Raw genomic sequence first — 17,057 nt, 5'->3', positions numbered from 1 at the left:
GACAGCAACATGCAGAAAAATGAACCTGGACCACTTTCTTACACCATACATAAAAATAAACTCAAAATGGATGAAATACCTAAACATAAGACAGGAAGCCATCAAAATCCTAGAGGAGAAATCAGGCAAAAACCTCTTTGATCTTGGCTGCAGCAACTTCTTACTCAACATGTCTCCAGAGGCAAGGGAAACAAAAGCAAAAATGAACTATTGGGACCTCATTAAAATAAAAATCTGCACAGCAAAGGAAATAATCGGCAAAACTAAAAGGCAACTGACGGAATGGGAGAAGATACTTGCAAATGACATACCAGATAAAGGGTTAGTGTCCAAAATCTACAGAGAACTTATCAAACTCAACACCCAAAAAACAAATAATCCAGTGAAGAAATGGGCCCAAGACATGAATAGACCCTTCTCCAAAGAAGACATCCAGATGGCCAATGGACACATGAAAAAATGCTCAACATCACTCATCATCCAGGAAATACAAATCAAAACCATATTGGATACCAACCACCTCACACCTGTCAGAATGGCTAACATTAACAACCCAGGCAACAACAGATGTTGGTGAGAATGTGGAGAAAGAGGATCTCTTTTGCACTACTTATGGGAATGTAAGCTGGTGCAGCCACTCTGGAAAACAGTATGGAGGCTCCTGAAAAAATTAAAAATGGAACAACCCTACAACCCAGCAACTGCACTACTAGGTATTTATCCAAGGGATACAAGTATGCTGTTTAGGAGGGATACATGCACCCCAATGTTTATAGCACCACTATCAACAATAGCCTAAGTATGGAAAGAGCCCAAATGTCCATCAATGGATGAATGGATAAAGAAGATGTGGTATATATATATATATGATGGAATATTACTCAGCAATCAAAAAGAATGAAATCTTGCCATTTGCAACTACATGGATGGAACTAGAGGGTATTATGCTAAGTGAAATTAGTCAGAGAAGACAAATATCATATGACTTCACTCATATAAGGACATTAAGATACAAAGCAGATGAACACAAGGGAAGCAAAAATAATATTAAAACAGGGAGGGTGACAAGACATTGGACTCTTAAATATAGAGAACAAAGGGTTGCTGGAGGGGTTTGGGGTGGGGGATGGGCTAAATGGGTAAGGGGCTTAAGGAATCTACTCCTGAGATCATTGTCGCACCATGTGGTAACTAACTTGGATGTAAATTATAAAAAAAATAAGTAAATTACTAGATTAAAATAAATAAATGAATAAATTTAGTGACTAAACAAAACAAAAAACATGAAAGTTTGCCACACAGAGAGGAGAGTTAGGAGACTGGTCTGGGTGAAGAACAGAAGGAGCAGCACCAAAGGTTCAGACCCCCAACCAATGCGTTGGCGGGGGAACAGAATCCATGGTCAGAGTAACAAGAGTTGAGGCTGAAGAAAGAGGCAGGTGCCAGGTTATGAAGAACCTTATTGTGACTATATGAAGTGGGGAACCATTTAAGAATTTTAAGCAAAGTCAAGGAGAACAATTAAGAGATTATTATAATAATACAAGTGAGAGCGGGGTGCCTGGGTGGCTCAGTCGGTTAAGCATCTGACTTCGGCTCAGGTCATGATCTCACGGTTTGTGGGTTTGAGCCCCGCATTGGGGTCTGTGCTGACAGCTCAGAGCCCGGAGCCTGTTCCAGATTCTGTGTCTCCCTCTCCTTCTGCCCCTCCCCTGCTCCTGCTCTGTCTCTGTCTCTTAAAAATAAATAAATGTTACCAAAAAAATAATACAAGTGAGAGATTAGGCTTTAAATTTATTAAGTGGCAGAGGGGACAGCAAAAAGAAAAATTGGACATGACTTTGCTCATGATTGAGTTGACATGATCAGGGAGAAAATGGTGTTTGTGCCTGATGAGCTCTTTTCTTCAAGGTCAGCTCTTCTGATGTGGGGGAAGCTGAAGGGACAGAAAAGTAGGAGGTATAAACAAAGTGCTGAAGGAAAATAAGGCTTGCAAATGGAGGGATCTGCAGGCTTTTTTTTTCCCCCAGGCTTAAGTTTTATTAAAAGAATAATCATGCAATATTGAGGTTATAAAAATTACTTTATTTCAAATGTGAAAATATAAAAAACTACTTATATATAAAATTTAGGGGTATTGAAGCATTCAGACTCTGGGTTGTCTTTACCTCTTTATAAATGTACTTAAATTTAATAGAGACTATTCATAGCAGACATAAATATAAAGAGAATTCTATCTCTAGAAATTAAGATATAGGAGAAAACAATACCTTCTGTCACTGATAAAAGCACAGAAACATAGTGGTCAGTGCCATGGACTTCCCAACACGCTCTCCATTCCAAAAGACCACTAGGAGACAATTACAGGGATCTCACTGATGTTGCAGTAACTGGGGAGAATGGCCACGTGACCCATTCCTGACCAATAAGACATGAGGAGACATGAAACGAGGTTCGCTGAGAGAACCTCTGAGAAAGGGTTCTTCAAGTCTATGAAGGAGATGCAGAAAAAGTTGCTCATCTTCTTTCTCTGGCTGCTGCTGGGTCCGAATGGGTCTATGGCACGGCTCCAGCCATCACGTCACCAGCTGGAGAATGAAGCCAACACTAAAGGTGACAGACCAGAGTCGAAAGGACCTGATTCCCGGATGACATTCTGAGCCCGCCCTACTTGAACTTCTTGTTATGTAGGATTATAAATGTCCTCATGGTCTAAGCCATTTGAATCAGGGTTTTCTGCCACTTGCATCCGAAAATTTCCCAACTAAAACAAGAACTAAAGGTGGATTAAAAGTAAACATCAACAGGGGCACCTGGGTGGCTCAGTCGGTTAAGCATCGGACTTCAGCTCAGGTCAGGATCTTGCGGTCCAGGAGTTCGAGCCCCGCGTCAGGCTCTGGGCTGATGGCTCAGAGCCTGGAGCCTGCTTCCGATTCTGTGTCTCCCTCTCTCTCTGCCCCTCCCCTGTTCATGCTCTGTCTCTCTCTGTCTCAAAAATAAATAAAACGTTAAAAAAAATTATAAAAAAAAAAGTAAACATCAACAGGTAGTTATAATGTATCGAATTACATTTTCTCCTCTTGGTAAGTAGGTCAATTTCATTTACAGTCGCTTTAAAATTTCATTTGAAGTTTACATAATCCAGTCCCTCTGAATTGTCGTTAATTCTTTTTTTATACTATCACTTCTAACCATCTGTCCTCTCATGCAGTATTGTTGACAAAGAACAACGAGAAGAGAAGCAGCAGATAAATCTAGCTCTCTGTTAAGGTGAAAAGAGACTCTCTCATTTATAGACAATTTGAAGATTGTGGCAGTACACTTTTTCTGACGGGAGCCCACAGAAACAGCATATAAAGAATCCTGCAGTCTTTTAATAACTGTTTTTTAAAATAAAAACGAAGCACTTTCTTAAAAATAGTGCTGTATCCCTCACTTACTTGCCTCCTGGCTATATTGGGAGCATCCATATACCTTTTTAATAACTTTAAGTAAAAATAGAACATGCAAAGCACTGAGCGTAGTGTTTGGCACCAGGTATTATTATTAGCAGTGGTCTACTTAGAACAAAAGACTGTGCTAAATCTAGCACTGTGAGTGTCCCAGTGTCCCTATAGCTTCCCTAGTTGATCTGTAATATATCTGCTTGCCTTCCTATAGCTTGGGTTTTGCTTTCCTCTTATCAATACACTTGAAAAATTCAATCTCAGGGATGGTGTATGCCTTTCATTTTCAGAGGCAGGCGGTAACTTTGGCATTTCTTATCACAAAAAATCCATATGAGAAAGCTGGCAAGCCCAGTGTACTTCCTGGGCGGAGAGGTTTTTCTGTCAAAGCCGGGAGGGTATGATCATCTACCATCTTCAGAGTTTGACCATTGAGTTGGACAGATCTGCAAAGGGGAAAGATAAACCCAGGTTAGCCAAGTGGTGTATGCTCCACCTTCTCTGCAAAAGTTGTGACATCTTTTTAAGGCCAAAAAAATGGTGACAGCCTGTATTATATAACTTGTTTCAATTCTATATTGGGTATTTGACCCAGATGATCTTTAAGCTACACTGGGAGAGCTGAGTCATTCTGACAGAGACCATATGGCCTGCAAAGCCTGAAATACTTACTATCTGGCCCTTTATAGAAAATGGAACACACATAATCTATATAGTAGGCTCTACTATGGTGGTATAAAAAGGATAAACATGACATAACTTCTGGATTTGTGGCAATTTTATTTGATGGTAATTGAAAACATTTTTAGATAAAGCAAATAGGTAGAAGGGAATGTAAATATCACAAATTTAACATGCAAAATGACATAAAATTTCCCACTTGTCACCGTGCCCATAAACCTTCTCACTCCCTTTCCACCAGGCGATATGCATTCATTTTGCATTTCTTATGTTGTTAAGACATTCTGGTAGAATATATATCGCTGGAGTGCAACAAAATTATTTTGTAGGTTAGGGTTAGGTTTAGGGTTCACTAAACCAAAAGCTTCCAAAAAATCGACGTTTTCTTTGCATTCCACTGTTGGAATTCAAATTCAAAATGAAGTCAAGAAATGTAAAAAATATCTTAAGGACAAATGTTATCTTTTATGCACATTTACTATTGTTTAAATCAAATTAATACATGCTCACAGCAACAGATCCAATATAAACAGGGACTTAAAAAGAAAACCTTCAGTCTGCTTTTAGTTCCACTGATAGTTAATTCCATAATTCTAAACATGGCTTACATTTCTATGATCTTGTTCTCAAGTGATTTTAACACTATGAAGTTTTTACAATACAAAAATAATTTTTATTTTATATTATTTTATTTTTTAAAATATTTTGAGAGAGCAAGCAGGGGAGATGCAGAAAGAGAGGAGGACAGAAGATCCAAAGTGGGCTCTACACTGACAGCAGAGAGCCTGATGCAGGGCTCGAACTTACAATCCATGAGATCATGACCTGAGCCAAAGTCAGACACTCAGCCGACTGAGCCACCCAGGAGCACCCCCCCCGCCAAATTTTATTGTTGAAAATTGGCTAATGTCAGAGTTACATGTATGTAATACATGTAATATATGTAGAACACTTATAAGATTGCCTTGCATATAGTAAGCACTACAAAAATATCTATGATCACCATTATTCTGATAAATGTAACTGGTTAATTCATCATAACCATTTTTTTCTTTTTCTTTTTTTAAGTTTTTATTTTGAGAGAGAAAGAGCAGGGAAGACCAGAGAGAGAGAGAGGGAGAGAAAGAATCCGAAGCAGGCACCATGCTGCAGCACTGAGTCCAATGTGAGGCACAATCCCACAAATCTCGAGATTATGATTTGGGCTGAAATCAGGAGTTGGACGCTTAACTGACTAAGCCACCCAGGTGCTGCTCATCATAATCATTTTTAATATATCCTTCATCTCTTTTATGTACGTACACCCATATTTTCATTTAAACAAAAATGAAGATATAATACGTAGTCTCTCCCTCTTTTTTTTTTTTTTATGTTTATTTTTGAGGGGGGTGTGGCAAAGAGAGGAGGACAGAGGATTCAGAGTCGGCTCTGTGCTAACAGCATAGACCCCGATGTGGGACTCAAAATCACAAACCCTGAGATCATGACCTGGGGCAAAGTCGGGACACTTGACCAACCAAACCACCCAGGTGCCCCAGTCTCTTAAAACTTGATTCTTTTTCCCTTAGCACATGTTAACATTTGCTCACACCATTAACATTCATCCACCACATCATTTTAACAGCTGTACAGGATTTCACTGTGTGAGCATATTAGCTTATTAGTTGTCGAGTGTTTGGTTGTTTACAATTTAGAATTATCAAAGATCCCTCAAACTCGGGGCACCTGGGTGGCTCAGTCGATTAAGCATCCAACTTCAGCTTAGGATGTGATCTCACAGTTTGTGGGTTTCAGCCCTGTGTTGGGCTCTGTGCGGATAGCTCAGAGCCTAGAGCCTCTTCAGATTCTGTCTCTCCCTCTCTCTCTGCCCCTCTCCTGCTCGTTCTCTGTCTCTCTCAAAATAAACACTAAAAAAAACCACCAAAAACCAAAAACCAAAAAACAAAGATCCCTGAAACTCTATCCTAAGTATCAGTCAGCAGAAAAATTAGTTTCCATTTAACCTTTGTTAGGTGCCCCGCTCTGGGGGCTGTACCTAAAGTCTTAAATAAAAGATAACCATGATTGTGCTAGAGGCCATCAACCCTGCACTGCATTTACACTCAGTCCACATGCGCGTGAGTTTTGTTTTAGTACCTATATCACATCAATTTTTAGAGGAGATTGGGGAGGAAATGCCATGACCATCATCAGGAAACCACAAACAAAAATAGGCCTTGAAAACATCTCTATATGTCAGTAGTAAGAGCTGTTCTGCACGCAATTGAGAACCATTTTCAAGGGTACATAAAAAAGTTTCAGAAATGCTTTAGGAGAGGCCAGCGAGCTTAAAGGTAAACCTCATCATTATAAATTAATACTGCTGTGGGTTAAGATGATAAAACATGGGCAAGATAATACCCTATACCATCTGGCTATGTTGTTTAATCGGCTGTAAAAATTGCTAAAGTATGCTATCAATATATTGAGTATAAGCTTAAAGCATGCTGATTATTTCTGCATCAGGCTGGGTAAATCAGGGTAGGATTTTATTCAAGATTAGTATCTTGTTTCATATTTTGAAGTCAGTAACATGATGACAAGAAATAGAAGGCATGCTTGTCAAGTTTCATATGAAACAGAGCTGAACAGAATTAGCAAGCAAAAGTAATTTGAATTAGGGATTCTGGACAAAATTGATCTGAGATAAATATAGAATACTGCTTTTATATTAAAAATATACTCACTCAAAGCTTACTATGGAGGACCTTCTGTCGGTATTATACTAAACACTTACTATGGAGGACCTTCTGTCGGAATTATACAAGTTGTTCAACTAAAAATGATTTTCTGGGGGGCGCCTGGGTGGCTCAGTTGATTAAGTGTCCGACTTGAGCTCAGGTCATGATCTCACGGTTGGTGAGTTCGAGCCCCACGTTGGACTCTGCTGACAGCTCAGAGCCTGGAGCCTGCTTTGGATTCTGTGTCTCCCTCTCTCTCAGCCCGACCCTGCTCACACTCTGCCTCTCTCTCTCTTTCTCTCAAAAATAAATAAACATTAAAAAATGATTTTTTTTAAAGATTATCATCGTTTAACCCTCTGAGGTCATTAGAATGAACGTGTCCAGACTGTACACTCATCAAACTTATCTGGGGTACTTTCACAACATTTTATTTTATTTTTTGCAACATTTTAAAGAGATAAAAGTATAAGTAATATACACTCATCACAGATAATTTAGGGTAAAAAAACATAATCCATAATTTCACGAATTTTCCATTAATAATTGATAAGCATGAAATGTGTGATCAGAATGCAACAGGGTCTGATAAACAAAGAGAAGAATCATTGAAGAAATGGCATATTTAGCCTGGAGAGACGACAATCCAATTGTCCTTCAGATATTGGAGTTATTCTGGAGGAAATGAGGTATTTGGTATTGTTCCAGATTAAGGGTAGCAAAGTCAAGGGCCCACAAGAGCCAAGGAATTTATATGTGCAAGTGCAGTAGGACAGGGTCATAGAGGTAACAGGATCACGGAGGGACTGTGAAGAACCTGTTTCAAGTAAACACCCCCAATTCAACTCCATCTACTTGAGGAAATAAGCCCAGAGTTGCTAGAGTATCTATCTTTTAAAGAAAAGATAGAAATCCAGATATTTTCATAGTTGTCAATTTTAAAATGTTCATAACTTAGTAAAAATAAGAATACGGAGTGCATGCCAACCTCCCCTACCACGAGAAAAAGAGGGAAAAAAAGCTCTCTAAACCCACTTGTCCATACGCATGAGGTGCAGTTTCCGACCTCTGCTCTCCAGGACAGAACTCAAAACAGGAGATGAAAAGCAGAAAGAGGCTCACATTACCCTTGAGAGGACAGCTGCCTGGAGAGGCTTCGAGATCCAACAGATGAGCCATCAAACAGCTGAATGGCTTAAACTACCCATCTAAGGTTGGACTAAAATATCTCTTAACACACTTCCAACTCTACAACTCTTATTCAGTTACTTCAGAAAAGCTTTTCCCTTGTCAGCATCAGACACAAATATGCTAAAAATACCCATTTCCAAAACTTAGAACCCAAATAAAAAAAAAAGTATGGGTTACCCAAATATGTATTATTTACTTTACAAAAAAGAGAAGGTTTAAACAGCAAGAAAATGGGTAAGTAAACCATGATATTTCATAAAACATGTAGCCCATTAAAAATGTCTACAAAGGCTATGTATGGAAAGACATTTTGGAAAACTTGTGGGTGCCCTCCCTTTTTCTTTTCCCATTAGGCATTGTGTGATTACAGTTGTGGTAAAATAAAGCATAGGGGGAAAATAAACAATGGTACCCAATGTTAATGATGTTTGCCTATGGAAGATAGGTCTTTGGAGAAAGCATGCTTACTGTCCTTTGTCAGGTTCTGATGCTAATTATCACTGAAAACATCACTCATTTGCAAAGACAGGAGGAGATGATGAGAATGTTGTAAACTCTTATAATTTTTTATTCTCCAATGTGAGAAGAGTCATGATAAAAAGAGCTCCTTCCAACACACATTGGACAGAATCTTACAATGGTTTTGGGCCTGACTCTTCAAGGGTCATAGTTATTTAGGGTATTCTGTTCAATACGGTCTCTTATAAGACATATCCAATGACTGGCTTTTAAAACCATAATGATTATGACCAACTTCAAATAATTCACCTCAAAGCTATACTTCTGGACATTTTATTTTCTTACTCTAGCCAATATAAAACTACTTTAACATGGTAAGAGAGTGACAGCTTACATGGTGTAATATTGTGCCCTTAGTACAATCATACTTAGGTATGTTTTGCTTTACTGACTCTGTTACCAAGAATTATAACTCTTTTTTGAGCAAATAATCTCAATGTCTTGAGGGGATTTTGAAGTATCAAGTTGTTTTGAAATGCAAAATATTCCCTAAGTTAACTGCTAAATGTTTTCATATCCTTTTGCATTGGACTCTGAGTGAGTTATACCTGTATGGGTAAGTATTCATCTATAAACTTCACGAATATTAAGAATTGTTAGAACTTGAAATCGTTGACTTTTTTTTTTTTGCTCCCTATCAACACTCTCTATTCTGATAAATACCAATGAATTTTGTGAAAGTTTGAAATGAAGAAAGGAAAATTACTCACTTAGAAAGCAATCCATCAGGCCCTAAAGGTTTTACGAGGTATTTGTCCACTTGTTTGTCAAATAAATGATACGGCAACTGCAAGCGTTTGGTGACATTGTGGAGGTTTAAGGCATACAGGGTTAAATCTCCTTCTTTATACCTTGGGCTAAAAGCAAATAGATTAACTCAATAAAAATAGTTATCTAACTTAAGCAATTAAAAACTCAATTACAAACATAATCATGGAGACTAAGTATTAGTATCTATAATGATGGTGGGCCCTCTTTTTATCCTTCCTTTCATGATTACATTGGACACCTCATGTGGTCTTATTTGAAAAGATAATTTAATTTTTAAAAAAAAATTTTTTTCTTAATGTTTTTATTTATTTTTGAGACAGAGAGAGACAGAGCATGAGCAGGGGAGGGGCAGAGAGAGAGGGAGACACAGAATCCGAGGCAGGCTCCAGGCTCTTAGCCATCAGCACAGAGCCCGATGCGGGGCTCGAACTCACAGACTGTGAGATCATGACCTGAGCCGAAGTCGGACGCTCAACCGACTGAGCCACCCAGGCGCCCCTGAAAAGATAATTTAAACAATATTTTTCTTCACACTACCATTTTCTGGGTGACAGCATTCTGAGATCTTTGCTGCTTAGCCAGGCTGAGTTGTCAGGAAGCTGGTCAGCCCACCCATGTTCAGACACAGAAAGGTTAAATAATAAAGTGAATTTTGTGGGTTCCTATGAATTCAAATTATAAACCATACAAACAGCAGCTTTTTCTATCATTATTTAAAAAAAAAACTAAAACAAACAATAAAATTAAATCTATTGACACTTTTCAGAATTTCCATCCAGATCATTCCCCTACTTCCTAGTGGGTCCTCACTATTTAAAGAGTTCTGATTCACCAGAAATGACAGATGGCTTTTTTTTTGTAGCTATAGTTATTATTTTAGTATCATCCTATCAGGAAGGACATATTACTGATTAAAACTTGACTGGAAAAGGGTGTGTTACATACTTACTGGTTGATGTTGGTACAGTGAAGGTATACTCGAAGTTTCCTGCTGTCTGGACCTTTCACGCTTGCCCTTAATACATTGGTGCCCACCAATTTCTTGAACAGAAGAGATAGCCAATAATCCTAGTTGGGTGGTTGGGGAGAGGAGGGACAAAAGTAGACCTTTACTTATTTCTTTATGTATCAAAAACAGTGTGAGCAAATAGTTAACCTTACAAAGACTGTGACTGTTATCCTAGAGGTATTTAAATGGAATACATCTTTTGATCCATGTTCCCACCATGAATCTGAGGGCAATTTCTTGTTTGCTGATTTTTATCACGGGAGGACTGTATTCCCACAATTCTGAAAGCCATGACCACTAGGAGTTATATCTTCAAGAATGCAACTCATTGCTGAGAGAGTTTAAATGTTCTTTATTATCTATCACCAAGAATTCAAAGCAAAGCTCAAAGCAGAACTTTTAGGTATGCACATGTACACACACTTTTTTGTAAAAAAAAAGGCAGGTTTTTACAATAAAACTTCTATCTGCTTAAGAGATTAAAATACTTCATTTCTTTACTTTTTTTTTTTTTTAATTTTTAAGCAATCTCTACACCCAATATGGGGCTCAAACCCACAACCCGGAGATTGAGAGTCACACACTCCACGGACTGAGTCAGCCAGGTGCCCGTAAAATAATTTCTTTTAGAACCTTATAATCCCCATTCCTGAATGGGTTAGGCAACAATCATCGCTAGCTATCAAGGTTTAAAAAAAAAAAAAAAAAAAAGGAGAGAGAGAGAGAGAAAACCAGAGATCATGTGCCTGTTGATGGAAGCATGCCACATCTCCTTTGAAGAATTATTGCAGGGGCGCCTGGGTGGCTCAGTCAGTTAAGTGTCTGACTCTTGATCTCAGCTCAGGTCATGATCTCACGGTTTGTTGAGTTCGAGCCTCGTGTTGGGCTCTGAGCTGACATCATGGAGCCTGCTTGGGATCCTCTCTCTCCCTCTCTCTGTGCACCTCTCCTGCTCTCTCTCAAAATAAATAAATAAATAAATAAATAAATAAATAAATAAATAAAAAAAACAAACACATTTTAAAAATTCTTTAAAAAAAAAAGTTTTGTATTGCAAAACAAAACAAAAACCAAAAATCTGAATAAGCTCAAGCCTCTAGATCTAACTGTCAGTTTACAAGAAACAGAGGAACATACTAAAGGACAGTGCAGGAAGAAATGTAGCAAAATTCAGAATGTGGGAAACACCACAGAACAAATTGCCTGCTCTCTTTCAATAATTAATTCCATAACACAAAAAAGGAGTGGGAAGGGAAACTTCAAGATTAGCAGACTTAAGAGATATTTCAACCAAATGCAATATATAGATGTTGTTTGTATCCTGAAGTGACTAGGCCAACTATTAAATACATTTGAAAAATAAATAAATAAAAACACTTGTGACAGTAAGGAAAATGTGAAACACCCACTGACTAAACATTTGATGATATTGAGAATTACTGTTAATATTTTAAAGTATGATAATATTTTATGTTTGTCTAAGGAGATACATACTGACCTACTGATGGATAGTGATACATGTGAGATTTGCTTGAAAGTAATCCAGTAGGTGGGAGGTGAGGAGTGGGTAGGATTATGGATTAAACAAAACTGAGGATTAAATGCTTTTCTCTCTACTTGAAATTTTCCGTAATAAAAAGTTTGTTGGGGGTTATTTATTTATTTATTTTAAGAGAGAGAGAGAGCACACACATGAGTGTGCACACAAGGGAGGGGCACAGAGAGAGCAGGGATCAATCTCACAACCTTGAGATCATAACCTGACCTGAAATTCAGAGTTGAAGGCTTATCTGACTAAGCCACTCAGGTGCCTAGTTGTTAATTTTTTTGAAGAATATACTCATGTATATTCCAACTCTTCCTTCTTGAGCTGAGGAAATGTAGACTCAACAGGGCAAACAGCTTTTGTTTCTCTGCTTACATTCAAATTTTTCACTGGAGACAAGAGCAGAATCAACTAAACATTTAAAAAGGAGACATGGGGGCGCCTGGGTGGCGCAGTTGGCTAAGCGTCCGACTTCAACCAGGTCACGATCTCGTGGTCCATGAGTTCAAGCCCCGCGTCAGGCTCTGGGCTGATGGCTCAGAGCCTGGAGCCTGGTTCCGATTCTGTGTCTCCCTCTCTCTCTGCCCCTCCCCCGTTCATGCTCTGTCTCTCTCTGTCCCAAAAAATAAATAAACATTGAAAAAAAAAATTAAAAAAAAATAATAAAATTTAAAAAAATAAAAAGGAGACATAACTTCAGCATGATTTGGTGACTGGTAGGATAGAAAGCATTCAGGCCTCAGAGCCAGGATTTGTATGGAATTCTAGAGTAACATGGGACAACTGTGTGACAGCCAGCTTATCCCAAAACCTTGTCTCAGTTTGAACTTCCTCATCTGGACAATTGATCTAAGACACCTGCTTTGCCAGCTTCCAAGACTGTTATACAAATCAAATAAGGAAACAGCCATGTATGTTGGATTTAAGACTGATTCCCTTGGACCCTGCAGATGTTAAAGGTACCATTTACTCTTGCAAGTTTTTCTAGATGACTGTGAATCTTGAGGAAGGGGGTGCCTGGGCGGCTCAGTTGGTTGACTCTTGATTTCGGCTCAGGTCATGATCCCAGGGTCGTGGGATCAAACCTCTCTTTGGGCTCAGCACTGAGCATGAAGCCTGCTTGGGATTCTCTCTCTCCCTCTCTGCCCCACTTCCCTGCTTGTGCTCTCTCTCTAAAACTAAAATATTAATTAACTAATTAAAAAACAAGCAATCAAAAAAACACAAAGGATCTTAAGCCAAAGGTTTATGTTTGGGCACTGAAAAGATATAGACAACATGGTACTATTTACAAAGACTGACAAGATAAGCTGGCTAATTTCTAGGCAAAGTAAATTTTGTAGAAACTATTTATGTACCTTCCTTGTTCAAGGTCCATTTCAGAAAGGGCCATCAGCAGATTTGGGATATTTGTCTAATGAAATTATCATGTTTGGTTTAACTCTATAGTTGATTTATAATATACTTGGCGAAGATATATTCCACTTGTTACAAGGTCATTTTGTAAAAAAATTTTAAAAGTTATGAACCAGGTGCTTTGTGAGTTTGGACTACTATAGATTAAAAGCAACTTTGTTGGGAAATCTATCTACAAACTACAAAAACCTAGCTTATATTTTGGCATGTGCTTTCTGCCAAACTTTCTTAGCTTTCCTACAGTATTCAAATAATTCCCTTAGGAATTATTCCTTGAAAATACATATCCTCAACTGCCATTTTAGACTACAAAAATCAAGGTCCTACTTCTCAGGGCTGTATCTATACTATTCCAAGTTTTAGACATATATTTCCAGGTGGCTTTTTATATAAAAAGTCTACATCTCCTGATTTAGCACCAGATGCAGTCAGAGGTAGGGTAAAACTGACACTGTATTCATAAATATCTTGAAGATTATTAACAAGATAGCCAATTCTTCGGGTGAGATTTTTGAACAAATATATAGTACTGATTTATCTCAAAGTTAAATAAATTATAATTTCATGCATAAAAAACTTTTGAAGCTTTGGATACTGTAGGTAATTTTAACTTTGATTTAATTTGCAAAACATTGTTTTTGACCCAAGTTTGTTATCTTGTAAAATCGGAGTCACAAAGTTTCAAATGGTCCCTTAAAAAAAAAAAAAAAATCCCGGAGTCCCTGGGTGGGTCAGTTGGCTAAACATCTGACTCTTGATTTCTGCTCAGGTCATGATCACACAGTTCACAGGTTTGAGCCCCACATTGGGCTCTGTGCTGACAGCATGGAGCCTGCTTGGGATTCTCTTTCTCTCTCTCTCTCTCTCTCTCTCTCTCTGTCCCTCGCTTGCTCACTCTCTCACTCTCAAAACAAATAAATAAATAAACATTAGGAAAAAACCAAACCCATAACACACCCCAGGTGGCACACATTAGAATGGATGATCTCTAAGGTTTCTTCCAATTCATCATTTCAGGGTCTACTTGTCAAGAATACTAAATTTATTGACAGGATTGACTTTTATTAGGAGCTTGATACAGGGGTGTTCAATATACTCTATTCTACTCATAGCAATAGGAAAATAACAATCACTTACAGGTAAAGGTTCGAAGTTTTGATCCACTAAGTGGTAGTTTCCAGCTCCAAAGAGCACTTGCCTCATCACCACTTCTATGCCCATTCTAGCCGACAGGCCCAATTTATCCAGCCACCTGAAAGGGAGGGAGGACCAGCTTTCTCCAGGTTTGGAAAACAAAAAAACTCAATTCTAATTACACACTATTCTGATTTATTCATCTATGTGGGAGGAATTGACAGGAAACCAGAAAAGCGGTATTAATTACAAATAAGCTATTCAAATGAAATGGAGACTATCCTTTCCTTTACATGTTCCCACACTTGAGCATGATAATAAATCCTAGAATACTATTAATATGCCATATGAGTTTCTTTCAGGGTAAGAAAACTTCTGCAAAGCAGAATAGACAAATTTTCACCCTCCAGGCAATCGTTGTCCATCTTGCTGGATACCCTCCCCATTTCCCCACTCCCAGACCCATGTAAGGGCTAAAGAGAAGGTTGCTTGTAGTCAACAGTAGTACAATGTGAAACAAGTAAAATTACGCCTAGACTTTTATGGCTGTCCCCCTCTACTCCCTCCATCTTTGGTGGATGGCAAAACAAACACCTTTATCCTTCATTCTCCTCCTCATGCCCCTCATGAGCAGAAATGATTTTTTTTATTATGGATTTAAAAGAATGAGGATAGGAGAGGAAAGAGAATAAGTCTCAGTGTGAGGATATAGAACTATAGATTAAGAGTGTTAATGGAGTTATGGAATATAAGTAAGCCAGTTGTTTAAAGCAATCAGATTTGTAATAGGTACTTGTCCAAAGGATACAAAAATGCTGATTCAAAAGGGCATATGAACCCCAATGTTTATAGCAGCACTATCAATAATAGCCAAAGTATGGAAAGAACCCAAATGTCCATTGACTGATGATGAATGGATAAAGAAAATGTGGTAGATACATACAATGGAATATTACTCAGTGATCAAAAAGAATGAAATCTTGCCATTTGCAACAACGTGGATGGAACTAGAGGGTATTATGCTAAGCGAAATAAGTCAGAGAAAGATAAATATCATATGACTTCACTCATACGTGGAATTTAAGAAACAAAACAGAAGGACATGGGGAAGGGAAGGAAAAATGAAATAAGATAAAAACAGAGAGTTTGTTCTCTGTAGAACAAACTGAGGGTTGCTGGAGGGGAGGTGGGTAGGGGAATGGGCTGAAGGGTGATGGGTATTAAGGAGGGCACTTGTTGGGATGAGCACTGGGTGTTGCATGTAAGTGATGAATCACTGGGTTTTGCTCCCAAAACCAATACTATACTGTATGTTAACTAACTTAAATTTAAATTAAAAAAAAAAAAAGCAATCAAGTTTCTGGTGGTTGGATAAAGAGGTGATTTAGTAAGTCTTTAAACTCATTGGTAGTTCCTCTGGTGAGACCTCACACTTCCGACTCTAAACTCCTTGGGAATCTATGAATAAAGCTACTATAAAAGTACACTAAGAATCCTTCTCAGACTCAAACCTCTAGAGGCACTCTTTTACATTCGCTTATGGAGGAAGGAATCCTTGGCATATTTATGGGCCATAATTAAGGAACAACACTTCTAAAGCAATTCATTCATACGATGATTAATTAGGGACACCCATTAAAGATGTCCAACAAACTTGAATAAAATGATTTCTTACAAAATGCGGCATGAATTTTGGGTCTCAGCCCTAGAAACTTTCTTTGATCAGCTTTTTGGCTGATGAGCCGTCTCAGTAGAATCTGTTTAATAAAAGGCCAGGAGAATGCTGCAGCCTGGCCCCTGAGGCGGTGCTGCTTCACTCACATAAAGCCAGCCGCAAAGGTGTTGGACAGCAATGGCGCTCCACCCCCGTATGCAGAGCTTGTTTCTCCTAACCAAACTTTCTTGTGGGGTCTGGTCTCCTCAACAACCTGTGGAACAGGAAAGTCCCCATTATATTTGCAAACAAGCTGACCAAATACGGTGTTGAAGATTAATGACGTTTAAAACTTTGTGTTCCCAGACTGATTTGTCCAATATAGTTACAACAAAACATGTTCGTGGTCATGGAGGTCTTGGGCAATTTACTTTTACTGGAATACTAAATTGTGGAAGGAATTTAAATAATCCCATTCCTATGGCCCGTGAGGCTATTCCATAAGGAGGTATTTTTAATTTTTAATCAATATGCATGGATAAGATCTGATGGTAAGGGGGACTGATGGTGAATAAGTACCTGTTATCTAAAATTGGAAAAACATGTAAATTTATATACTTATAGAATTTAGAATTAGCTAGACTACACAATAAGGACTGGTTTTACAGACGTGCCTCCTTATCTGCGATTCTGCAGTTTCGGTTACCCATAGTCAACCGTGGTCTGGAAGCAGATGATCCTCCTTCTGACCTATCATCAGAAGGTCAATAGTAGCCTAATGCTATGTCACAATACAAATGTCATTTGCCTCACTTCCTCTCACCACGTAGGCATTTTATCATCTCACATCACCACAAGAAGAGTGAGTGCAGTATGAGAAGATATTTTGAGAGAACACATTCATATAACTTTTAGTACAGTATATTATTATAATTGTCCTATTTTATTATTAGTTGTTGTTAATCTCTTA

General features: G+C 38.3%; 1 protein-coding gene across 2 annotated transcripts in view; it reads right to left on the bottom strand.

Annotated features, from left to right (window-relative positions):
• Positions 1-2,064: 2,064 nt before the first annotated feature.
• Positions 2,065-17,057, bottom strand: part of HPSE (heparanase) — a 40,064-nt gene continuing 25,071 nt past the window's right edge. The window contains exons 8-12 of one of the 2 annotated variants that reach the window (XM_047856901.1): positions 16,255-16,361; positions 14,437-14,551; positions 10,278-10,396; positions 9,268-9,414; positions 2,065-3,892 (exon numbers count right to left, since the gene is read on the bottom strand). In XM_047856901.1, the coding sequence (XP_047712857.1) occupies positions 3,733-3,892; positions 9,268-9,414; positions 10,278-10,396; positions 14,437-14,551; positions 16,255-16,361 (648 nt within the window). In that variant the 3' untranslated portion in view covers positions 2,065-3,732. The remainder of the gene's footprint in view (positions 3,893-9,267; positions 9,415-10,277; positions 10,397-14,436; positions 14,552-16,254; positions 16,362-17,057) is intronic. The other variant, XM_047856902.1, reaches the window with a different exon arrangement.

Source organism: Prionailurus viverrinus, chromosome B1 (assembly GCF_022837055.1).
Source record: "Prionailurus viverrinus isolate Anna chromosome B1, UM_Priviv_1.0, whole genome shotgun sequence".
Classification (NCBI taxonomy): domain Eukaryota; kingdom Metazoa; phylum Chordata; class Mammalia; order Carnivora; family Felidae; genus Prionailurus; species Prionailurus viverrinus.
This window is presented reverse-complemented; position numbering and strand designations above follow the sequence as displayed.